Raw genomic sequence first — 27,179 nt, 5'->3', positions numbered from 1 at the left:
ATTAAAATAAATTAAATTTAAAAAAAAAATTATCAGTACATGTCTGCTGCTAAATTTTTAAAGAAAGTCAAGCCACTGAAAACTGAACTGGTAGAAGTCAGTGGATAAACAGCTGGAACTAGAATTTTCTGAAGTGCTAAACCGGGTTTGACAGCAGTGGCTGCTGCTTCAGGAACAGAAAGAATATTTTCTTCATTTCAGTTTATTCAGCTAGTTCAGTTCAGTGACTAGTTGGCGTCAAAGTTAAGACACCAATGGGAGTTGAAAAAGCAGGGAAGCTTGTTTTTCTCTTCCAATCTCTGAATAAAAACTAGATGTTAGAGTAGTGGTTCTCAACCAGGGGTACAAGTACTCCTGGCGGTACGCAGAGGTCTTCCAGTGGGTACTTCAATTAATCTAGATCAGTGTTTCCTCAACCTGGGGATTGCAGCCCCCAGGGGAGTCACAGGGATGAGTTTGGGGAATCACAAATGCAGGGCCAGCATTAAGGGGTGGCAAGCAGGGCAACTGCCCCAGCCCCCATGAAGCTCAGTTACATACTTCAGCCCCGTCACCTGAGGCTTGGGTTTTAGACAAGTGAAAAACAGGCTCAAGTACAACACTGAAATACAAGTTCAATATTTATACTCCATACAATTTATTTTATACTTATATGGCAAAAACAAGAAAGTAAGCTTGTGTGCTGTGACACTTGTATTTTTGTGTCTGATTTTGTAAGCAAGCAGTTTTTAAGTGAGGTGAAACTTGGGGTACGCAAGACAAATCAGACTCCTGAAAGGGGTACAATTGTCTGGAAAGGTTGAGAACAACTGTTTTAGAGAATGACAGGTTTCAGAGTAACAGCCGTGTTAGTCTGTATTCGTAAAAAGAAAAGGAGTACTTGTGGCACCTTAGAGACTAACCAGTTTATTTGAGCATGAGCTTTCGTGAGCTACAGCTCACTTCATCGGATGCATAGCATATCGTGGAAACTGCAGAAGACATTATATACACACAGAGACCATGAAACAAAACTTCCTCCCACCCCACTCTCCTGCTGGTAACAGCTTATCTAAAGTGATCATCAAGTAGGGCCATTTCCAGCACAAATCCAGGTTTTCTCACCCTTCCCCCCCCCCCCCCAACACACACACACACACACACAAACTCACTCTCCAGAGTTTGTATGTGTGTGTGTGTTGGGGGGGGGGGGGGAAGGGTGAGAAAACCTGGATTTGTGTGTGTTGGGGGGGGAAGGGTGAGAAAACCTGGATTTGTGCTGGAAATGGCCCTACTTGATGATCACTTTAGATAAGCTGTTACCAGCAGGAGAGTGGGGTGGGAGGAAGTTTTGTTTTATGGTCTCTGTGTGTATATAACGTCTTCTGCAGTTTCCACGATATGCTATGCATCCGATGAAGTGAGCTGTAGCTCACGAAAGCTCATGCTCAAATAAACTGGTTAGTCTCTAAGGTGCCACAAGTACTCCTTTTGTTTTAGAGAATGAGATCTATTAGTTCTAAAGTCCTGAAGGACATGGTGACAAGAAACAATCAGTTCAATTCACTAACTACAGATAGTATTTCCTCTGTTTAATAAATTAAGTTTATATGCAAAACCTGTTTTTGATAAACTGACTTTTTTCTTTATGTATCCACAACATTTAAGGTAATTTTATTTAACTCATAAAAACAATTTTAAAATGCTGTTCTTGTGCATGATAAATGAGCACAGTTGTTCTGCGCACTCAGTTTCCCTTCGCCCAGGAGCTCCACAATAAGTCCACTGAGGCCTGTGTCACATGCCAACACCCTTCTTGGGGAGTAGTTTATGAACGTACAATATGCTCAAACAGTCCCTTTTGTCCCAGTATCCTATTGGGTACAGCCCCTCCTTTCTGAAGGTCTTTCTATTTCGCAGCTTCAAATAAAGTCTCTTTCTGAGGTCCTCCACTGGGTACAGTCCTCCTGTCTAAGGCCTGTTTATTTCCCTTTCACAGTCATCCTTCTCTGAGGTCTGGCTTCAATTTCCCCAAATAATACAGTGCTCTCTAGCTCCTACTTCCTCTCATTCCCTTTGGAGTCCTCTGGGTTATCCAGGACCCTTTCCTGACACCTCTGCTCTCTGGATTCTCAAGCTGTACCTCCAGACAACTTTCCCAATTGCTTCCCAAAGGAATCCTATCAGGAGCTCAGCCCCAGCTGCTCCTCTCTACCTCCAGCTGCACTCCCCTGCTGCTCCTGACTCTCTCCCAGGAAACTCTCCACATCCCTCTTTTCACATCCACTCTTCCCTGCCTTATGAAACCCAGATACTTTCCTTTTTGATCAGCAGCAGCCAGTTGGTCACATGTGCTTATCTGCTGCCCAATTAACTGAAAGGAAAAATCAGTCAAAGGTGCCATCCCTTTCACCCCATGACATGCATTTTTAATTGAGTCTGAATCTCCATCCAAATACAGGTTGGCACAAATCACAAGTAAAACATTAATCATCATGTAGAAAATACAATGTGTTATTCATAATTTTCTAACATAACAAAAACATAAAAATTGAGACTGATCCACGCACATGCAGAGAGTGTAATCCAGAGAGAAAATTGTGCTTTATTGTACAGTGTGAAGAACTCTCTGATGTTTTCCTAGTGGGCAATGCGTCTGCCTCGAATAAAGCGGCACAGTGCTAGCATGGACCCAGGACAAGACTGCACACTGACTTACACTGGTGCAGCATTACCAGTGGGGACACACTCAACTGGTGTTTCACCAGCTGTGTCAGATCAACTGATTGACATTACCATCCGTGGATTTTTCTCAGACCAGGCCTAAGACTTTCACAACTGTTTTACAGTAGGGTCTATAACTTTTAAAAAATAGTTAATTTAATAGTGGCCTGTGAAATTATAGAATTACTAAGTTCCCCTCCCCGAAAAAGTGAAACATTAAAAATTGTTTTTTTTTGGCAAACTCTGATTTGAAACAGGGTGGACTGATTTAAATCAAGGCAATTTAAAGCACCAAGTGGAAAGCCTCAATTTAAATAATCAACTGTTCTTCAGTTATTTTCTAAAGAAAGGTGCATTCTCATTGGTTGATATAACCATTAAACCATGTTGATTTACAACTAATGCTGCCTTTACATCAGGCTTGGTACATATTTTTTGCTACTTAGGAGGGTACACGAATACATTTATCTAAGCAACTACAGAGCTTAGTATTTTCAGATTCCTATTATCTGTACATTTTTAGTATGTTAGAAAATGGTGAAGGATATATTGCTTATTTACTATTATTGTGCCATATTTATAAAGCTTGACCTCAAAAGTTAGATGTTTTTCCCGATTCTCTCTTTATATAGAAAATCAGTTTTAACTCCAAGTTTCTGAAAGAGACTCATGGATTCAGATATTTTTTTCTATTTAAATGTTTTAAGAGATCATAAGCCGTTTAGTGTTAAATTCAGAGTTCATTTTAAATAGATTTTTAAAAAGAAAAAGTATAATTTAAATGAATAAAATCAAAGAAATTCAATTTAAATAAAAATATCTGATTTTTAAAAAAAACCTGATTTTTATCCACCCCAATTTCAAATCGTTCCTGAATAGACTCACATTTTCGGAGTCCTCATCTGCCTCTTGAGACAGGCAAGATGGTAACTTTGTGTCATTTTTTAATACCTTTCAAATCCTTTTTATTTCAAGTGATTCGTTCCTCTTTGTAATTAGATGCAGTGATTAGAATACTATTTACATTACACTGGAGTTTTTCTTTTCTATCAGACTGAGGATTATATTATTGACACGACAAGAAAATACGAAAGTGACTATATTTTGAGAAGAATTTTGAAAATGATTGTAAGTGCCTTAAATCTAGACAGTAGCTCATAAATGTAAGTCTACCAAATGCGAAATATTAGTCATTAATTGAACTGCTGAAACTAATGTATGACTCGGTTTCAGAGAGCTGCTATAAATGTTCAGCTGTTCCTCAAATATAATTGTGCATGGTGAAAGCCCTGGATGAACACAGAAATTCGAGGTTAAATTCATAGGTCTATTGGTATAAATGATAAAAGATGCACTATCTATTTCACTAGGAATCTACTGATGAAGTAAAGTCAACTGATGGTGAAATTCAATCATCATTGTTTAAAAGTTATATAGAAAAAAACCCTGCACTAATTACTTGGTGTATAAGTGACTCAGCTTATACTAATGTAACTCCACTGACTTCAATGGAGTAACACTCGTGTAAGTAAGGTGTAACCAAAATCAGGCCCAGTGTATTTTAGCCCAATTCCCTTCAACACAAAGTTTCTTTAACCTCACACAGCTCTGGCATCACCTGTGCCTTTATAAAGCTCTTGTATTGCTCCTTTATGTAACCTGCCAAACCTATGTGGACAGGATGCGTCCTAATGACTGTTCCTTGGACAGGAAAACTGTACTGAATACCCACAACGCAGAGCCTAGCCAGTCAGCAGATAGGGCTTGTGATCTATGTGTGGCCTACCCTCTCTGCTCCCTGAAGAAAAGGTTACTCACTTTGTGCAGTAACTGTGGTTCTTCGAGATGTATGTCCCTATGGTGCACATGTGCCTTTTGAGCCCTTAATCAGAGATTTTTCCATTAGCAGTTTCTGTTTGGCTCATGCATGCACTCCTTACTTCATGCTGTGCTCCAAACGTATAGAGGGCTGCGCAGGCGAACCACCTTCACTCGGTTCCTTCCCTATCCGAACGTCCAATAAGAACAGTTCGAGGCAGAGGGGAAGGAGGGCAGGTAGTGGAGCATCCATAGGGACACACATCTTGAAGACCCACAGTTATTGCACAAGATGAGTAACTTTTCTTCTTCTTGAAGCAGTGTTCCTATGGGTGCTCCACTTCAGGTGACTCCCGAGCAGTATCCTCACAGGGAGGAGGGAGCTTAATAATCGAGTCCAAGACTAAAGACAGTACAGCAGAACCACATGCTGCATCAGATCTGATGGTGTGGACCAAGGCCTAGTGCTTAGAAAATGTATGTACTGAAGCCCATGTAACAGCTCTGCATCTCAGACACTGGTATCTTTTTGAGCAATGCTCTGGAAGTTGCTTGTGATCAGGTAGAGTGTGCTATGATCCTTTGCAGAGGCAAAGCACCAGCTGCATCATAGCAAACAGTAATACACCCAGGGATCCCTCCCAACAATCTCTGTGATGAGATCATGGACCCCTTTAATCTTTCTGCAATGGAAACAGAGTGTAGGTTATTTCTGAAATGGATTGGTTCTATCCAGATTAAAGGCCAATGCCCTTCGTATATATAATGTGTGAAGGGAAGTCTCCTGGTCAGATTTATGTGGTTTAGGAAAAAATACTGGTAGAAGAATAGACAGCACCTCAGGTAAGAACTTTGGTGCAGTCATGGGGAGACCTCGTCCTTGAAAAATATCGTAAATGGGGGGGGGGGGGGCTGTCTGCCATCAAGGCTCCAATTTCCCCAACGCTGTGGGCTGACATGATAGCTACTACACAGGCCATCTTCATAGGTAAGTGAAACAAGGAGCAGGTCGTCACAGGTTCAAATGGAGGGCCCAAAAGGTATTTAAGTACTTGGTTGAGATCCCAAGTCAGAGTGGGATCCTTAACCTGAGGATAAAAATAAGATTCCCCATACCCTTAATAAATTTTGATGACAGAGTGTGCAAAAACAGAAAATCCTTCTAGTGGGGAATGAAAAGCTGATATTGTTGCAAGATAAACCTTAACAGAGCTAACTGATAAACTTCCCCCCACTCTCCCCAAGTCCAGCAGATAATCCAAGATGCTTGAGGGCGAAAAAGATCCAGACACAAGACAGTAATGGTGACCCCTTCAGAAATGGAAGAGGTTCAGTCATTGGCAAGTACTTTGAGTTGACTCAATTTTCTAGCATTTAGTAATACCCGTTTGTACTCCTGTCAAGCAGGTGGATTCTAATCCCATGAACCATGCAGGAGTCATGCTTGGAGACAGAGAACCCCTAGATTGGGGTGAAGCACAACTCTCACGCTGGGAGAGATGAGGGACAGTCAGAAGCTTGAGTGCCAGTTGGACACACAGGTGAAGCAGGTCAGGATATAAAGCTTGCCTTGGACAGATCAGTTCTACGAGGATAACCCTGGCCTTGTCCTGCCCGATTTTGTTAATCGTTCTTACAATTAGTGGTGTTGGAGGGAATGCATAAAACAGACCTATTGTCCCAGGAAGGAGAAAGTTGTCTCCAAAAGAGAGGCACCTAGGGCCTCCTCTTGAGCAGAATAAGGAGCACTTCCTGTTCCTGGGTGTGGTGAACAGGTCCACTTGTGGAAGTCACTAACTCTGAAATATCCCATGAAGGATTTGAAAGTCCAACTTCCATTTATAATCCTGGGAGAAGCACCTGCTGAGCATATTGGCTGTGACATTCTGGACTCCAGGAGGATAAAGAGCTGAAATCTGAATCTGATGGGCTATACATCAGTTTCATAACTTTATAGCTTTGGCACACAGGGAGAGGGATGATATAGAACATACAAGACACACTATCAGGATTGTGGTTGATTTGCCCTTGAAGAGGGGTAGGAACTGAAGACAGGCATTCCTGACTGTCCTGAGTTCCAACGAGTTGATATGGAGACTGGTTTCCTGAGGTGACCATCTGCCCTGAGTTGTGAGCATCTTCAAGGTTTGGTGGAGGAGACTGCGTGACTCTAGTTTCCTGGTGCAGTGAAGCTGGAGGTCTGGCAAATCGCTGCCGATACATTGCCCAAGGATCCCCATATAGGAGATGGGGTGGTACCTAGGACTGATCCCACACTGACATGGGCGTGACTCTGTCAAAGTATGGGTTCCTATAATGATGAGGAAGGAACCCTGCTCTGACAAGGGAGAGACTGATTAAATGTCTCCCTAATCCTCCTCAATGTCCTCTAATGGTGGAGGGGTAGTAGAAAAGGGTAAACAATCCTATGGCACGGGAAGCAGTGGTAATCCAGAGACCAGGGTCTTGGAACCAAGTCATTCAGTACCCACGAGCAGTGGGGATTCTGGCTCATCTAACACTGACAAGTTCCTGGAGTAACGGAATTTCTGTCGTACCAAGTGGGTTGTACTTACACAGCAGTTTGGTGGTACCATTGGTTTGGAGCATCTAGTGCCAGCACCGAAGCTGTGTGCTTTGATTTTGTTGGTACCAAGACCGCGGAGTGGGAAGGCCCCATTAATAAGTGAAATAGATAGTGCTGATCTGGAGGGGCATAGTACTGGGGCCCTGCCAGTGTCATGTTTCTCCAAAGCGCTCTAGGATCTCCCTGCTCAGCTGGTACTGGAAGTACCATGGAGACGAAAGACTCTTCCGAGTCAAAAGGTCGAGGCCCACAATATCACAGACCTACCAGGAGAGTTGCACTTGTTGGGAGCTGGCTCCTTGTGGTAGGAGGCTGAGCTCCTCTTCTTCAAGGCCTACCCTGAGTCCTCCAAAATCTTCCTCTTCTTAGGTGAAACCTTAGCTAAAGTTGAAGGGGCACTGGATCTGTCTGGAGACGGATGTATTTGGGGAGGTCGTGATGGTGGTGGGGGTCTCCTGATCTGATTCGGAAGTGAGTCAAAGAGAGCGCTTCCATCAGCAGTTTCAGTTTCATCTCCCGATTCTTCCGAGCTCTAGATTTTAGAGTCAGGTAGAATTACTCTTCTGGGAGCTATGGAACTCTCCCATGCAACAGATACACATAGAGTGGCTGTCACTGATCAGGATAGCCTCCCCACAAGAGGCAGTGTTTGAAACCTGGTGAGTGAGGCATACCCAGCCAGGACAAATAAGCCCCCCAGAAAAAATAGGGGAGGGGAAAAATAAGGGGGGGGGGGAGGAAAAACTGAACCCCCTCACAATAACCTAATTCATTCTATACCAACAATAGCTAACACTAACTAGAAACACTAAACTAACTAAACAACTACAGAAAACACTGAGGCACACCTGAGGCAGACATGCTAGAACCCCGTCTCAGGCCAAGGCGGTAGAGAAGGAACTGAGGTCAGTTCACCCACGTAGCCCTATGTATGCTCAGAGAGTGGAATGAAGTTGTTTCGAGCACACACGAGAGTCAAATGGACACTGCTAACAGAAGAATCTCTGCTCAAGGGCTCGAGAGCACATGCGCACCTGAAGTGGAGCACCCATAAGCCCACTACTAGAAAAAGCAGTGGCAGTTGCCAACTGCAGCACTCCCAGGCTTTACCAGTGCGGGAATTGTGTCTGAGCCCTAAAGAGGTCTCCATGCCCCAGGCGAAATGGCACACAGGGCTACCTCTAGGCTGCACTCCTGATACACTGCGATACACATTTTGAAAAACTCTGAGGTTGTAATATTAGACTGCAGATCACCAGGCACCTCCCAGCTATTGCCTTCATCAACCTGACTCCACTGCGTTACTCATATGAAGGAGCTGTCAGCTCCAGCTGCTGCCAGAGAGGAGAGGTGGCGAGCTGTGCACATGCATTTGCACTGGCACTGAATGAACAACTTCAACCAACTGAGGCTTTTCCCCCTAAGTTACCAGGGAAACCTCAATGGATTATTGCCTCCATTACCACTGAAAGTATTTTTCCTCATGGACACATGGTATACCGCAATCAACAGGGAACATTAACAATCGATTAATCTCTTTATCATAGACAAGCCTTAGGCTAGCTACCTAGGAATGTTTTCATAGAATAAAATTCTTAAATTATAAAAAAAATTTCCAGAGACGCTTCGTCATTTAATACCGGATTATACATGGCAGTGAAAAATATACTCTGGGGGACACTCCTGCCCCAGCTAGGTATTGGATTGCATGACTTGACAGAATAGAAATTAGCAACAGACAGAAAGATCCGATTTGGAGTTCCCCCAATCAACGAGAGCGAAGAACATCAGTGTGGTCGTTCTACAGAACACTAAGGTGCACGCTCAGAAAGGGACCAATCACTTGCTCAGATACCCTGAGGAGAGATTTCTGAAGGCAAAAGGCTTCTTATTGTCCATTCACTCTTCTCTCAATCTTGATTTTTGCTGACGGGGAGCAGAGCTACTGGGTGAGTGGTTGTGGCCCGACTCCACTCTGCTGGTCGAAAAAGCAGCAGCTTCAGGCAGTTGTGGGACTAAGAGGTCGACACAGGCAGATACACGTCTAATAAACTGTACAGAGAGCTCACCACAGCTGCTGGGTTGCTTCTCATTGATATTAACAAGAATCCACGGCTACCCACAGGACAGTCTTAATATGCTACCTTCATAGCAGCTGCTTCAATCATGCATGATCAGTAGCATGGCATGCAAGAGCTTTCAAGGACCAACATGCATTAAAACCGCTGGTTTCACAGTAGTCTGTGAGAGCTGCAGCTGAATGTGCTTGTGAGCCTGAATCCTAAATACTTATCTATTAAAACAAAAGTTTAATGAAAGAAGCATACTAAAAACTAATAATTCTAATTTCCAACTTGTTTGCATGACTGAGGTTTGTGCTACAACTTAAATAAAAGCTAGCTTCAACTGCAGAATTGATGGATTATTTTAAAAAAGTTACTCCTGAGGGAATTCTGCACCAAAAAATTAAAAATCCTGTGCACAATATTTTAAAATTTTGCAACATTCTGCGAATTTTATCTGTCAATAAATAAATGTGGAGGCTCCAGCATAGCAGTGGGGAACACAGGCTACTGGGTGCATGGAGACGGGAGATCACTCTGCAGCTCCAAACCCCCTCGGGACACAGACTCAGCAGTGAGGCTGCACCCAACCCTGACACAGTGCAAGGGTGGGGCCTTCCCCAGGAAAACCCAGGGCCCTGCCCCTTTACAACAGGTGAGGCAGGCATGGCAGGCCTGGCAGGCTCAGTCCATCATAAGAACATAAGAATGGCCATACTGGGTCAGACCAAAGGTCCATCCAGCCCAGTATCCTGTCTACCAACAGTGGCCAATGTCAGGTGCCCCAGAGGGAGTGAACCTAACAGGTAATGATCAAGTGACCTCTCTCCTGCCATCCATCTCCACCCTCTGACAAACAGAGGCTAGGGACACCATTCCTTACCCATCCTGGCTAACAGCCATTAATGGATTTAACCTCCATGAATATATCCACTTCTCTTTTAAACCCTGTTATAGTCCTAGCCTTCACAACCTCCTCAGGCAAGGAGTTCCACAGGTTGACTGTATGCTGAGTGAAGAAGAACTTCCTTTTATTTGTTTTAAGACTGCTTCCCATTAATTTCATTTGGTGGCCCCTAGTTGTTATATTCTGAGAATATTCCTTATTCACTTTCTCCACACCACTCATGATTTTATATACCTCTATCATATGCCCCCTTGTCTCCTCTTTTCCAAGCTGAAAAGTCCTAGACTCATCTCTTCTCATATGGTACCCGTTCCAAACCCCTAATCAATTTAGTTGCCCTTTTCAGAACCTTTTCTAATACCAGTATATCTTTTTTTTTGAGATGAGGGGACCACATCTGTATGCAGTATTCAAGATGTGGGCGTACCATGGATTTATATAAGGACAATAAGATCTTCTCTGTCTTATTCTCTATCCTTTTTTTAAATGATTCCTAACATCCCGGTTTGCTTTTTTGACTGCCGCTGCACAGTGCATGGACGTCTTCAGAGAAATATCCACGATGACTCCAAGATCTTTCTCCTGATTAGTTGTAGCTAAATTAGCCCCCATCATATTGTATGTATAGTTGGGGTTATTTTTTCCAATGTGCATTACTTTTGATTTACCCACATTAAATATCATTTGCCATTTTGTTGCCCAGTCACTTAGTTTTGTGAGATTTTTTTGAAGTTCTTCAGTCTGCTTTGGTCTCAACTATCTTGAGCAGTTTACAGAGTAGCAGCCATGTTAGTCTGTATCCGCAAAAAGGAGTACTGGTGGCACCTTAGAGACTAACAAATTTATCTGAGCTTAAGCTTTTGTGAGCTACAGCATCTGATGCATCCAATGAAGTGGGCTGTAGCCCACGAAAGCTTATGCTCAAATAAATTTGTTAGTCTCTAAGGTGCCACAGATACTCCTTTTCTTTTTAAGCAGTTTAGTATCATCTGAAAACTTTGCCACCTCACTGTTTACCCCTTTCTCCAGAACATTTCTCTGGATCAGCAGGATCCAAGCATAGAGAGGCTAAGTGTGGGGGATCAGGTGTGGGGTTAGAGGGTTCTGTCTGGGGCAACCTGGGTGCAGGTGGCTCAGTGGGGGTATCTGGATACACAGGGGCTTGTTGCGGGATTCTGGGCATAGGGACAATGGGACTCTGCAGTGGGGGCCATGTGAAGGTGATTGGGGCTCAGGAGGGATGGTTTGGTTGAGGGAGACTCGGTGAAGGGGTCTGGGTGCTGCGGGAGTGGGGTTTGATGGGGTGGTGGTCTGGGTGCAGCTGGTTGGTACTCAGTGGGATGGGGGTCTGGGTGCAGGGGGCTTGTTGGGGTGTCCAGGTGCAAGGGGATGGGGCTCTTCGGGATGGGGGTTTGATGGGCCTGCTTAATAGAAGAGCCCCAGCTGCTACGGCTGAGGGGATGCTGCATACCGGGCACCTGCTTTCTCCCACCCGCCCCCAATTCCTCTATCCTCTTCTCTTCCCCATCCCATTCCTCTTCCTTTCCCCACTTTCCCCTGCCCCATCCCTCTCACCTAAACTCCCATTTCCCCTTGCCCTATCCCACCCCCGTTCCTTCCCCACTGCCTCTTCCCACCACCCCATCCCCCTTTCCTCATTTCCCTCACCCACCTTACCCTGTCCCACCGTGGGCACTCACTGTTGTACACAAACCAGGCACTGGGACCCAGGAGGCAGTGTCCAGCTTCAGAGCCAGAGAGCGGGGCACCAGCCTCCTTCAGCCAGGCAGCTTTGTGCTCGCAGAAATGAGTGGAGCCGTGGCACATGACCCTGCATGCCCCCTCACCTCGCCTCAGCTTGGGGGGTGGCAATGCCCCCCCAAACCACCCCTATGGGCATGCCCAGTCCCTTCCCTCACGCGGCATCCCTTTGCTTCCCTGTCATTTTCTGTGGGGAAGCGAAGAAATCTACAAGGGGGTCATGCATTCTGAGCACACGCAGTGGCGCAGAACTCCCCCAGGAGTATAAAATGCACCCACAATTTAGGTTTGGACACTAAAGGTATTGCTAGTGTAGACAAGATAGATAATACCATATACGCTGGTTCAATTAAGACTATTTTTCATTGCACACTTTTTGGCTCACAGATTGCTTCCCCACTCCTTCCAGGTGTCTACAAGGAATTTTTAATTTGGACTCTACGCAAAATGACAATTTACACTACACATTAACAAGCTGAGCACATAAACAATAACACCAAAGAACAGCTGCTGTAGTCATGCACCCCCTATTCTTCTCCTATGGCAACCGTGTGCACCTTGACCTTCCAATATAATTAACTACTGTAGGTACTGCACAGTGAACAAACAAACAACTATGGTGTCGTCCAAGAACAAAAGAACCACGCAACTGTTTTCAGACTGGTGGGAAGAAACTATACAACAGTATCGGCAATTTGTCAGAATAGCCCGTTAAAAAATGGTTTCTGTTGGATTAATCCGACTATCTTCAAAAGTAAGAGGAAAAACTCAAATGTGTTATATTAACTTGCAAATAACCTTCTCCAAAATCTCTAAGGAATGCCTGAGGTACCTTATAGAACAGAATCCTTACAAGCCCAGTAATGGATCCAGTCCCCAACCCCATTCCTGCAAACATCAAGAAAAAACGGTTACCTATCTATAACCATTGTTTTTTGAGAGGTGATGCAGATGTGTATTCTACTTGTGTGTGCGTGCCCAGGGTACTGGAGCTGGAGAACTTTGCCTAGCAGTATCCATAGGAGTGGTGTTCATGTCCTGCAGCCCTACCCCCTCCTCTGGCCATATAAGGGTGGCCAGAGGACTGCAGGATTGCCTTCTCAAAATTTACATCTGATTTGGATGCAGCAGTATGGCACAGTGGCATATACAAGTATGCACAGAGGACCAAATGGCAGCCCCACCAATGTCCAATAAAGTCACTTCGAAATGCATTCAGTGTTGCCTGGGTGCTTGTGAAATGAGCTTGCACACTTTGAGGTGGCGTAATCTGGGCTACTTCATAGGCTGTCACGATACAGGAAGTTATCCACCTGGAGATCATCTGTGACAGGATCGCTTGACCCTTCATTCAGTCAGCATATGAAACTGACAAATGAGATGAGGAATGCAAACGTTTGGTCCTATCTAGATAAAAAGCTAAAAATTTCTTGACATCCCATGTGTGAAGATATTATTCCTCTGGGGTTGAATGCGGCTTAGGAAAGAATACGGGTAAATATATCGCTTGATTCAAGTGAAACTAGGGAACCACTTCGGATAAAACCTTAGGGCGCGGCTGCAGGGTTATTTTGTCTTCAGAAATCTGGGCATACGGGGTTTCCGCCATCAAAGCCTACAACTCACCCAACCTCCTTGCAGAGGTTACTGCCATAAAGACGGCAGGTTTTGACACAGAAGGGAGAAAAGAAGGCGTGGCCAGAGGCTCGAATGGAGGCCTCACAAGAGCTGCTGAGATAGTATTAAGTCTCAAAAAGGAATCTGCTCTTTAAGCGGCAGGTGGAGACGAGCGGCTCCTTTCAAGAACCCCGCCGACATGGCGTTTGAAAACCCCAATCTTCCATTGATGGGCAGATGACACGCCAAAATCACTGCCAGGTGCTTAGCTCATTGAGAGGGCACAAGACCAGAAGACTGAAGGTGTAACCGGTACCCCAAGATATCCTAGATACAAGCCAACTTCGGATGAACTCCCTGGGCTAGAGACCACATCGAGAACCACTTCCACTTGACCAAATAGGTCTCTCAGTGGAGGGCTTCCTACTATTCAGCAAGACGTGCTGGACCACCACCGAACATTGTTCCTCTTCCTCTTCATCTAACCATTCAACATCCATTCTGAGAGATGCAGGAAGCTGAGCGTGGGATGCAAAACTGATCATGGTGCTGAATAAGGAGGTCAGAATGAAGAAGAGATATGGAAGGCCGACCTGATAACGCAAGGAGGCTGGAGAAACAACACTGTCTTGGCTACACTGGAGCAATGAGAATGAGCTTAACACAGTCCAATTTCAGCTTGAGAATGATCGGATGACAGAATTGGAGGAAAGGCATACAGGAGTGCTGATCTGCAACTCAGGTGAAAAGCACTGGTCACGGAGCCCAGACTGAGACTCCCTTAAGAGCAAAACAGCCAGTGAACAGGCAGATTGTTGGGATGCTCCGAGCTGCAAAAGTAGACTGCAGGGCACTGGGGTTCAGAGACTACTCATGATTAAAGGAGAAATTCCTGCTGGAGTGATTCTGGATCCCAGTAAGTGATCAGCCACAGGGGTAATGTTTTTCCCAGTGCAAAACTGTCAGAGCCTGATCACCTCCTGACACACTACGCTGGAGTTTGCTTCCTCCTGTCTGTTCATGTAATACACTGAGGTGTCATGGTTGGTAAGAATGTGCACTTCTGAGTCTCTCATGTGATCTTGAAGGCCCTGACAGTCATTGTAGATGGCATGAAGCTCCAGGACATAGATATGCAGAGAAGCTTCCTGTTCTGACTACAGGCCTTGAACTTTCAGCAGGCCCCTGTGCTCCCCAACCTGTTAAGAAAGCATGCAGGCATATGGCCTAGCAACCTCAGAGGTACTCAGGCTGTGGTTGAGGGTTGAGACTGCAGCGTTAGACATAGGTGGTGAATCACTGATAATCGCTTGGTTGGCAGAAGAGCTCTCTAACTCATCATCTATTGGGGCCACAATGAGCTCAATTCTTTGAGTGGGAACCAATGTTGACTTCCACTGTTCAGGATGAGACCTACGAGGCGTAGTATGATGTGTGTGTGATGTGGACAGGACAGAGGATTTCCTCTCTGGACTTGACCCTCAGTAAACAATTGTCCAAATACAGGAAGACATGAATACCCCTCTTACACTGTCTTCCACTTGCCTTCCCCTTGTTATACACAGCTTATTGCTGCTGCAAACTTCAGAAACTAATTCCAAATCCAACTCCCACTGAAATCAATGGGAGTCTTTTTAGTGACTAGAAGACGACGTTGGATCAGTCCCTAATGCTGCAAAAATTGTTAGTTGTCCTTATAAGGCCAGCTCTAAGTAATGCAAACTTATGGATTTAGATAAGCCCAGGAAAAATGCAAAGTACAATTCAAAAAGGAGAAAAAATACTAAAAGACTAAGCAAAACAACCGTTTTCAATTTCCAATAGCATGGTTGAAGATAACCCTCTGATTCAATAGATTTAAGACAGTCAAGCAGCAGAAAAGAAGAATCCAATTTCCATTCTTTTGAAAGATCAATATAATTTGTTACTAATCAATCAATGATAAAGGTGCATGCAATGTGTTTAAAAGGGATTCAGATAACAGATTTACAAAAAAACACCATGAAGGATTTTAAGCTCTAGACTTTAAAAATCACACTGGCAATAAGAAAAAAAGTTATTTGGGCATCACCCTGATGACAGATTGTGTGTTTAATGTAATGTAACTTCTCTCACAAGCATGGCATGATTTAACCAGTGCATATTAATCCCTTTCTAAAATAAACCTACAATTTAGCTACTACAAACAGATTTTTTTTTTCCTTTTACAGTGTTCCAACTAGATGCAAAGAAAAGGAAAATTAAAAGAATGATTGTTGAGTTTCAAGATCACTGAGAATAGGTGGTATTTTAATTTTATTATTTTAATTAGAAATTAAAGTCTAGGCAGCTAGTGGAGACTAGACAACCATGAAGAGGCCACAGAAAGGACTACAACCAACCAGCCACCAGGGATACAGCACAGCACAGACTTACCCAGAGCCTCAGCTGGCGGGAAGGTGCGCATGATGAGAAATTGCAGGATATAAAATTGATACAAAAAGGAAAATAAAAAAAGTCAAACTGGTATTCCAGCATTCCTAGTGTTTATACATCAATATCAGCTCCAGGACAAGAGAGAGAGTCACTTCAGATTATACTACTTTGACTTCTTCATGTGCTGGTATCAAGGAAAAACTGCTAGCATTGATTTACAACAGTTCATTAATAAACAAACCTCCCATTACATGCCAAGCAGTTATATTTTAAAGGGAGTAACTTTAAACCCATTTAGTAATTTTTAAAATCAACATTGTTTAACTTACAGCAACAACACAGTAGCTGATCCTTAAAGAAAGCACACACTATATGTAGTTAATACTCAGACTCATTAAGTTAATGAACAAGAATGAAGTAAATGTCCTTTTGTCTAACTTTCCCTGTACCTCTGTTTAAAGCTGCAGTGATACATAGAACAGTAGTTCAAGTCCTTGCAATGCTGACATATTGCACCGATTGCTGCAGCACGCTCCAGCATACTTTCTGCTACAGTTTTATAACCTAAAGGCTGATGCAGTAAAAAACAATGCCAGAAGGCGGCTACTACGAAGGGGAAACAATCCCTCTGCAAGTTGTGATTTTAAATACGATAAAAGGAACGAGTATCAAAACAAGATTTCTGGTCAATGATTTCCCTAACACCTTTATTTTCATCTTGTCGCCAGCAGAGCTTACATGATAGAGGTGTGAGAAATAAGATGTTCCTAGGTGTCTTGTCTACATTATAATTTTCTCCAAAAGTTTCTAAAAGTTGTTACCTCCAGTTTAGCTCCAATCACTGTTCCAAGCCTGGTTGTACTGCAGTCAGCTCTGTCTACATTCCCACTGCTGGAGCTGCATGCACTGTGATAGCACATGTGCTTACTTTAAAAGGGACAATCCTAGAGTAGACACATTCTAAAATTGGACCCGATCAGAGGTCCTTTACCTGCATCCAACTCCAGTTAGAGTTCATGAGAGCTTTTCGTACTAAGGACTGCAAAATTGAGCTAAGAGATTTTAATCAAAATGCTAATCTAAGTATTTATATGGCTGCCATCACTATAATATTGGCATGCAATTATTTATTTTCCCCCTCAGAAAAGGTGCAGGGTATACAATCATCCTTAATATTCTACAGCTGTGATAAAAATTCAGAAATCAAAATGTCAAAATCAGCTGACAAAAGGAATCAAAAATGGGAGCATTTTATCTTGTCTAACAAAAAAAAAGAATTTAAAGAGCTTCTAAAGCTACTTAATAAAAAACAAATCTCAAATATATACACTAAAATTCTGAAGAGCAAGTTCTCAAGAACTGCTGAGTAACTCAAAAGTACCGAGAATCAGTATCTAAAGTAAATACCCATTAGCCCTACATGTCATGAACTTAGGCACTGGCTACTGATGGGATGAGAGATGTCCCCATTCAGGTATATTAAGTGTAAGTAGAGCTCTAAAGGGACTTTATTGGGTAGTTCAGATCCAAAATGCAGGTTTTGTATATGTTTTATAAAATTTATGGGGGGGGGGGGGAGAAAGAGAGAGAAAGGGATTTTTGACTATTAATTGCTTCCCCTCCCCCAAAAGATTTATCTATCTGAAAACTTTTCAGATTTAATCATTTTCCCTTGCAGTGTTTGCAGCCCTTGGACTAACACAATGCTCCACAAAGACCCTGAAAGCGAAACCTACCAAACACAAATTAAGCAATAGTGAAATCTGAGTAGTCTAGCTAGATGTAATTAGATTTTTTTTTTCAATTATAACCTATGAGGTTATTCATGATTTTAGTTAATTTTTTTTAAAAATATGATTTTTAGTTAAAATGTGCCTAACAATGTTAACTCACCCCTGCCCCCCCACATGTTTACACCTACAAAAATAGCTACGACAATTTACACCAGCTGGGGACCTGGTCCCAATTCATCACAACACTTGAGGTACACACCTCATCTTAAGCACATGCTTATGTGCTTTACTGAATCAGTTCCTATGCACACGGAGTACACAGAAGTGGGAAGGGATTGATCTCTTTGGCACCAAAAAAATAATGTGAAAAAGGAGAGCAATTTAAAGATGGAACATGTAATTACATCCACTGGAAACAAACAAAAATAAATGAAAAATGTAGATCAATTAAAGCATATGCTTTTCCTATAGTCTTAATAAGCTTGTCATAAAGCAGGCACAAGAAACGACTGCAATGTACAAAATCAATAAGATTCCCCAAGAAAGTTGTAAAATCTCCATTTCCCTTTCCATAAAAAAGTCTTACCATTTTGCCAAATACCTTTTTGCAAACTTGGAAAAAGCAATCCTAAAATCATTCATTTAGTTTAGCGTTCTAGTGCTTCCCATTCATCTTAAAAGGAAACACATTTATCCCAATTAACACCACTGATTCCATAGGTATAATGTCTAACTACTGATTTCAAGAAAGTCTGAAGTTGAGTTTCCACATAGTCACACAGGACTATATAGCATATGGGACTATATATAGTCCACACAAGACAAAAAAATATGGACCAAATACATTCAACCTTCTTTGAATTCTAAGGGATGGGGATGAAGGATGCATTGTGTTGAGACAGAAGATTATACTCAAATCTCTGAATCCAATGCTACCCATATTGTTTGTATCCAAAGCCAAGAGGGGTCTACTTTCCAATTCAGTTGTGGCAGAAATTTTGCTATGGAAATCTAGTAAAATTCTGGCACCAAGTTTTACCTTAACTTTAATCTAGATCCAGATCTCAGCACTGCCCCATTGACCCATCTTGGATCATAAGGTTTGTTAAACATATTTGAGAAGTGGAAGGTGAAAGATTATCTTATCTGTTATTTTATAGTTCTCAAAAGTGTGCTAGGAACATTACAGAAAATAAAAGGGATAAGTTCCTGCTTGGAAATAGCTCAATTTTAATGAGGGATGTAACAGACAAATGAGTTTATGACTAGCAGGAAGTGGGAGGGGGGAAGAAACACAGGTGACAGACACACAGGTATGAGTACATGGATACTCATTTGAAACTTACATGTGTCATGATGTCAAGGTTTTGGGGTTTTAAAGTTAATACACTTACTGGTTAGTACACAGCCCTCTAGAGATTGTGGTTCAAATCCTGTTTCTATCTAGAATCGAATTCGCTTAGTGTTGTCAATGTAGTGCCTGGTAGAAGTTTGACACTTAATTACCAAGCCCCACTTCAGTTTGGCAGTACTAGAAGTTTCTGCTTATAAGACACTGCAGAGTGATAGCAAGAATAATGCTGTCAGGACTGAGGCATATTAAGCAGATATTTAGGAGGAAGCATAAAAACATTTTTGCCTTCATGATGCCTGCTTTTAGCTAGACACGGATTTTATTTTAAGGATGATGTCTTGATGCTTCAAGTCTGGGGGGCAGGGGATATGGAGAAGAGAAAGCACCTGACACTTATTTTCTTCTACACGTCATTGCTTTTTCAAATGTTAGAGGAAGTAGCTATGCTCCTATCCATTGTGTGTGTAATCTACTGGGATCACAGGAATTCATTTTTTTTTCACTTCTATATAAGCTTTAGTTTTTAAACTAGACAGCTGTGTATCCATACTCCAGGTAGACAGAGAAAGGACAAAAGTTTCCTAAGAAACATGGTGAACCCTGATTTCACTATATATTGGGTTGGCTATCTGGCTGGCTTCATTTGCTCTCCTCATTTCCGACCTCCCTTGCTGCTCCCTTTACCATTAATTTTGTCCTCAATTTCTACCTTAAAGAAACTTTGGATCCAAGTGAATGTTCAAGACAGACAACTCTGGGATCTGAAGTGTTCCAACAATGCATTGCACACCAGCATGGATGATTCAGTAAGGAGTCCGACAACATATCCCAAGGCGCCAACATTTAGAAAAGGTGACTAGATTTTTAAACCAGTACCTATTCACAGTATTACCACCATGATATCTGTGTCACGATGGAGACACTAACGCAAATGGCCTTTTACTTCTCCCCTTTTAATCCTTTCAAAAAATAAAATAAAACAAAACATCACAGTGAGCTGATCTTCTCTTGGCCAGCTCTGGTTCCTTTAAAAAAAAAAAAAAAAATCAAGGCAATACCTTCCTCTGCACACACTCCTGTACATGGGGACAGGATAAGAGAACACACACATTAGTCACCTTGCTTAATGCATTTCTGGAAGATGCTCAGATACTACAGTGATGAGCCTGGTATAAGAAACTAGATAGGATAGCAGTGAACATCTCCATACTCCAGCAGAGGGGGCATTAAGTGTTCCTTCTCTCCAGGGAGTCTCTGCAGCACTGAGTACGCCGGCTGGCCTGGGAGAGAGCAAGGGATAACCCGCTAGAGGATAACTTCTAAGACAAAACTCATGTAAAGATGGTTCCATAGTCCCACTCTGGACATGTTCTCTGTAACTCTCCATCTGAAGGATGCCATGCACTGCAGGGTTGCTCATGGTATCCAGTGAAGAAGCAAGGGGGACTGCAGGTGGTTGGGAGGGGAATAACATACACTGGTTTGATAAAATTAAGATTGAAATCAGCCAATTTCTCAAACAAGGAGTAAACAAAGCTAAGAACCTAAACCGAGGTTATGATTTGATATTGGATTCTTCCCCAGGACAACTCCTGATACAGGCAAAGACTGCTGGCCCCACTGTGCTAATCCCCTATTTTGCAGTCTTTCGCCTTTTTTCCCCCTTCCCCTCCATTCTTCCTTTAAATAGCTAGAGAAGCTTCAAGAGCAATTTATTTACTATGAAATAATTTAGTCATATGATCAACCATTAGAATACTTGTTCATAAACTCTGCTAACTCAGTGGTCAGAAAGGGATGCCTTGGATAAAACATTAATTCATCTGAATCGCTGAGGTGTAGAAAGTTAAGGAAACACCACATCCCACCATTCACTTGGCCTGGCTCTGCACATCCAGAATGGGAAGCATAAGTTCCAACAGCGAATCTGTCCAAAGCGTATTTCCGACCAACCTGATATCAGAGAGCCCAAGAAGTGCAAGGTTTCCAGTCCAGTTTTGCAAGCGTAGAGGCGATAGGAAGAATCTGAAACTTACAGGCTGGTGAAGTTTGTGTATCACTCAGCAGAGCTTGGGACCTCACTTATCAGTGTTACCACCAGAGTTCTCTGACTTCAAGAAAGTGCAAATTTAAAATAAAGCACTGGCAAGTCACCAATGGGGAACAAACCACTGTGAAAAACCACAGATTCTGCTACTGAACATTGTATCAAGGGATTATGAGAGAAAGAGCTTGGGAATTTTGTTGGGGAGGAGGAGGAGGAAACTATTGCACTGCCCTTCTTTACCTCATCTTCTGGCTTTTCACTATTGCTAAGTGCACTCTCTGACAGCTTTCTACAGCTGTCAGTTTATGAATCTTGTAACAAACAATGGGAAATTTAGCAGATTATAGGTTGTAAAAGAAGGGGGTGGAAAAGGGGGAACAGCATGATTTCCTGCTATAAGCACTACAGAGCATTTGCATAATGGCTTTTCTGTACTATTCCAAAGCTTCCAGGAGATTTTGCATGTATATAACACAGCACAAGTCATACAACATTACCAGTTTCTTAACATGAAAAAACCCACAAAAATATTCCATTTTAAAAACTCTCTGCTGATCAATTTTGTACGTAGAGATTTTTCACACACTTTTAAGGCATTTTAAAACAGACAGCAGCTTTTATGCTTTCTACGAGAACACCATTACAGGTACACATTAGATGTGACACTATATGGAATGATGGGGTTTCCACAGAACATCCTATACCTAGGCAATTTTTGCCAATGAATCCTTCACAAAAGTACCTCAATGATAAAAGTATGGAGGAAGTTACCTTTCTTTGCTTTCTTCTGCAGTTTCAGTGTGTCTGATGACTTCTTTTTTATCTCTTGGCGGGCTTTTTTGTACTCTAAAAAACACAGTCTGTATGTCAACACATTTGATACTTGGTTCAGTCTTTGTTTTACAAAAAAGACTGTTTTAAGACACTATAAATGCTCCCTAGACTAGAAATTTTAGCACAGCACACAGGGATATTCACTTTTAATCAGAGCAGCTTAAAAATCAGATTGACATTTTGTAGTGTCTGTAGCTTTGGTTTTGGGTGAAATAGTGCTCACAGGGTACATCTACACGCAATAAAAAACCCGTAGCACTGAATCTCAGAGCCTGGGTCAGCTGATTCAGGCTTGTGGAGCTTGTGCGGTGGAGACATTTGGGCTCGGGCTGGCTCCCAGGCTTTCAGACACTTCCCCCTTGCAGAGTCTCAGAGCCCAGGCTCTAGCCTGAGCCCAAATGTCTACACTGCAATTTTATAGCCTGACAGTCTATACCCCATCAGCCTGAGTCAGCTGATGCTAGCCAACTGCTCCCATGCCATGTAGTGTATCACACAGTGTAGATGTATCCCCAATGGACTTTTTTCCAAATAAACTAGGTCTTTACAGAAATCTCAGTGAACACAACACAAAATGAGAGAACTAGCTTGATTCATGACTTATCCACTAATAGCAATGGAACACAGAAGGATTTTGACAGGCCTCTTAGAACATTTGTGTTCAAAAATTAGTAACCACTAACTGTAAAATAGAGAACACTATGTTTACTATCCCCTTTGAAAGTCAGGGAAGGGATGTCATATCTAGAGCTAGGCAAAACTTTTTGGCTGAAACTCTTTTTGCAAAAAAAAAAAAAAAAAAAAGAAAATTAAAATTAAAAATGCAGATTCTGGTTGACCGACATTTCGTGAATGTGTGTCATTTCGGCAAATTGTTTTGGTCCCAAGTATGCAATCTCACATCTGTTTTAACAGCAATACCACCTTGCTCTTATATACTATTTTCCATCAGTAAATCTCAAGGGGGTTTATAGTGGAGGTTGGTATCATAATCCCCTTTTACAGATGGGAAAACTGAGGCATAGAAAAGGAAGTGACTTGCCCAACATCACCCAGCAGGACAGTGGCAGGGCCAGCAACTGAACCCAGGTCTCCTGCATCCCATTTCAGTTGGCTGCACTGAGCCCCAACCTCCACTCTTCAGAGAACCCCACATTTAGGAGCCCTGCAGATCCCTCCTGCCCACTGCTCTCTCTGCTTAAATCTCCCCCAGTCACCTCTGAGGTTGCAAGGGTGAAGGTCAGGGTGTAAATTCCTTCAGAGACTGTTGATGCTTCTATTAGGCCATAACATGAACTGAGTGCTAAGAGGCACTTTCTCCCACAGGGACCACTGTGCAGCCTCCATAGCAGTGTCAACTGCTCTCAGTCCAGCAAGCCTGAGTCACTGCACAGCCATGCAGAAGACCCTGATCTGAATGCTCAGAGCATTATTAGATCAGCAAGCATGATTTTGCTTTGTTCACGCAGACCCAAGGGCTTGAATTTTAAAGGCTAACAGCAAAACATAAACAAGTTCAAATGGCTATGTCAGAGGTCAACTCCCCCCACCCAATGCAACGCCTCGTATGTCTGAAATTGTTTCCTGGCAACAGCCATGGCTCCAGCTGCGTGCAACTGTCCCTCTCCCCCCACACTGGGCATTCTATGGGAGAGATCACCCCACCATGGAACAGCACTGCCACTCTCGCTCTGCCAAGTGGGAAGTTGGCTTCTCCTGCCCTCTAACAGATGGTTTTCCAAGTTCTCTTTGAATATTCATCTGTTATATCCTATTGGATATAAACCAAAAAAAGACTGAATGCTTCAGAAGACTACACAATATCTGGAGGGCAGTCTGGCTGAGACTTGCCTTAACCTTACAGGTAGTCTGCATATCCCAGGGCTGTCGAGTGGTGGGTGCCATATCCCCAGCAGAGCGCATGACAAGGCATCACGCAGCAAGAGATTGCTGAGAGAAACACCATGCCAGACTTAAATTTACAAGAGAAGATTCACCTACGTTTAATAATATGCTGAAAACAGCCCATTACAGAGTTCACTTGGACCCTTAAGCACCTAGCTTCAAAATTAAGCCTGTAAAGCCTGAAGAATTAGCTAACTATATTTGCTATGTAGTTTTTTCAAAAACTAATGAGGAAAATTAGTATAGATACTTAAGCAAGTTTAATATGGTTTCCCCAATACCCAATAAAAAGGGAAGTGCCGTGTTAGGAAGAAATCTTGTATGACAACCGTGTCCTATTATACTACAGTGTTCTTCCTCTGTAACTACCTTTTGCATGGTCTTTATCCAGTTGATTGGCCACTTTCTTCCACTCTTCCATCTGTTCTTGAAGTGGGTTTATCAGACAGTCAATTAAAGCACTAATTTTGTTGAAAAAACACAAAGAGCAATCAAATCCTGCAGATGCCCTTATTTCTATATCCAGAGCCAAGGTCAATATTGGAGTATTTCACTCCGCTGCAACAGTTAATAGTGCCATGGAATGCAAATATCTAAACCCGAAAGTGTTTAAGTGCCTGCTGTACAATCAGGTGGTTAAATAGTTGTTAGGACGTGAACCAATTTCTCTGGTTGGATGAAAGCCAAAGATGGGACAATCAAAAAACCCACATAACAGGGCAACAAGAATCAGTGTGTAGAAGTTCAGGGACAGTGTGGAACAGAATATAAACCAGAAGAGCGACCTGAAACAGGGCCAATGTAAACGATTAGATTTTTCATTTGTCACATGCTTGCAGAAATCAGTGTTTGCAGAATGCTCTAGATTGATGTCCTGAAGACTAATGGCTTCTATTTATCCAAAAAGATTGTACAAATACATAATGCACAAGCAGAGCAAAACGAGCAGCACTGCAAGCTTCTATATTCTGCCCCATCCATGTGCCCCAATCCTCATCAGTGGGGACCATGGTGATGGGCTAATTCAGCCCACTCTATGCCCACTGAATTCCTGGCATCTCTGCTGAGAATGCTAAGTAGGAGTTTCAATTGTCATTGTGGATTCTGTGATATGGCATTGGGAAGTGTGCTCTAGGGAACTGGATTGAGACGAAACTCATTTCAAATAGGCTACTGACCAGCCAATGTTTGGCCATAGCTGACATGAACTGAATTAAAAGCAGTAATTGAGAGATGACAGGACTACCCCCTTTCACCAATCTTCAGTCATTCAGTCCCTCAAATTTACCCCATTAAAAAAAAAATGTATCTAGGTCAAAGAAATGGCAGGTCATGGTTTCCTCTTACCACTGGCAGAGTATGCATTTTACTTCTCTGATAAAAGGTGTTGGAGTAAGCATATTGGCAGCTTTCTTCCTAACACACAACAAGATTGTGTTATTCTTCCCCACCTCACTATTTCTGCATTCTGTAGAAATCTACTGAAATAGGGTGCAGTGGAGGAGTTCAGTTCATGTCAGTTTGCTCCCATACTTTCTTGGCTGCACGTTATTCGGATTCCCATGCATTTGAGAAGACGGGGTGAAGTACTTGCTTTTACTTTAACTCAGTGACAACACAGAAATTCTAAGCCTGGTCCCCAATACCATGAATTGACTGCTCACTGCTGAGCTACAGTAATGTTGATGATAGGAATTTCCAGCATTTAAAGCAGCTTGAGCTGGCAAGTCCAATTCTCAGAATGAGCAGCTAAATCCCTGATGTTCTCTATTTCTATGAAGTCCAATTTGTTGGGGGAGAGAAAAGAAAGCCTGTTCTCACTGACTTTAAGTCAGAGGTCAGCTGGAAGCCAACACTGGTACACAGCTTAACGTGCTCCTGAATGAAAGGGGCTGTGTAACAATTACGTTTTGACTGTAGTCCAGTAGCCAGTGAAGAGTGATTCCCAAGCTTTGGGCCAGGTTGTGTAATTGCTTACCTTGAAAACTGCCTGAGTTTGGACTCTATACTTCTGTGTCTCATGCACATTCTCGTCAGGGCAGACCCAATTTCTCTGGTACCACCTGCAAACGAAATACAAAAGAGTTAAGGGACAGGGATCTCTCCGATGTGAGACTCTCACTGGGATGTAGATGGAAGCTGAATTAAATATCACATTGTAAAATTAAGTCCCTAGTGTACTATTAACACAGCAGAACTACTAAACAATATTTGACGTTTAGGAAAAGAGATTTATTGCTGGTCACCAGAAGCCCAGAACTGGATTAACAAGAGGACAAAATAATTTTCTCTCTAGAGGCCTTAGTGTGCCAAGAATGTGTAGAGGATCAACATACTCGCAACATTTTACTTGGAAGGGATCCAAAAGGAGCGCAAGAGCTGGGAGATCAGAGCTGGGTGTGCAGGAGGAAGAAGCAGGGTAAAGAGAGGAGAGAGAGAGTTGGGAGCAGTAGCATAAACACTGATCAAGTCAGTGTCTAGAGAGATACAAAAAGATTAGGAGGACTTGTGGCACCTTAGAGACTAATAAATTTATTTGAGCATAAGCTTTCGTGAGCTACAGCTCACTTCATACAGTAATTCAAAGTCTTGAAACAACATATCCAGGACTTTTGACTAATTTCCTTTGGCCAGATTCTTCACAGCCAATACTGCAAAGGTTTTGACATTTAAAACACCCCATTTCAGCACAGATTACGCTCTCTCTTCCCAAACCCAATCCTGTATATAGGACACATATTGGTAGTCATCATAGACCATGCATCTATCACTTCACAATATTGCCAGAAGATGGCACTGTTTATGTGCTCTGCACTCCCACTCACTCATTTCAGTGCCTCCAAATGATAACTTCTCTTGACAGCAAATGATTAATTTTTAAGACTTTTTCTCCCCAAAGTATATTTTCTTTTAAAGCAAGCATTTGCCCGCTTTATTTAATTAAACAATCATCTTGGCCTTTTCTGTGTTCAGTTAGATTTTGTTTTGATAGGCGTATGGTTCTACCTATATGTAAGCCAAGCTGTAGTTAGCATCTCAGCAAACTGCTATGCAACGTCCTAACTAATTGGTTAAAAATATTCACCAGGGTTGTGTGAAACACCCGTAACAGTTTTAAAACCTCAAAATGTAAAGTTTTTCATTTTGATTGTGATCTTGATCTGCTTTTGCAGTATACTTTGAAATTTTGTGAGTTTTGCTAAAAACTAGGGGAAAGAATTTATTTTCAAGTGAAAAGCTCAATATGGTCAATATTCCAATTTTTACATTTAAAAAAATTGCTAAATGTCACGTTTTTATGTTAAAATTATTTTCACAACTAGCAAAATTTTGGGCCCATCAAATGACCCAGAATGAAACTGCAAATATTTTGCACAAAAATGCTGTGGGGTTTTATTTTTTGGCTCTTATTATGGCAGAAGCCTTTTATTTACC

At 42.4% G+C, this 27,179-nt stretch overlaps 1 protein-coding gene across 27 annotated transcripts in view; it reads right to left on the bottom strand.

The window, feature by feature from the left end:
* The window catches only part of MTSS1 (MTSS I-BAR domain containing 1), a 175,064-nt gene that overhangs the window by 25,698 nt on the left and 122,187 nt on the right, over window positions 1-27,179 (bottom strand). For 15 of the 27 annotated variants that reach the window (XM_007065749.4, XM_027828042.3, XM_037892026.2 and 12 more), the window contains exons 4-6: window positions 25,723-25,807; window positions 24,114-24,205; window positions 21,777-21,851 (exon numbers count right to left, since the gene is read on the bottom strand). In XM_007065749.4, the coding sequence (XP_007065811.2) occupies window positions 21,777-21,851; window positions 24,114-24,205; window positions 25,723-25,807 (252 nt within the window). Of the gene's footprint in view, window positions 1-15,871; window positions 15,884-21,776; window positions 21,852-24,113; window positions 24,206-25,722; window positions 25,808-27,179 lie in introns of all 27 variants that reach the window. The other 12 variants (XM_007065750.4, XM_027828035.3, XM_037892025.2 and 9 more) reach the window with 1 other exon arrangement.

This window comes from Chelonia mydas, chromosome 2 (assembly GCF_015237465.2).
Source record: "Chelonia mydas isolate rCheMyd1 chromosome 2, rCheMyd1.pri.v2, whole genome shotgun sequence".
NCBI classification, from domain to species: domain Eukaryota; kingdom Metazoa; phylum Chordata; order Testudines; family Cheloniidae; genus Chelonia; species Chelonia mydas.
This window is presented reverse-complemented; position numbering and strand designations above follow the sequence as displayed.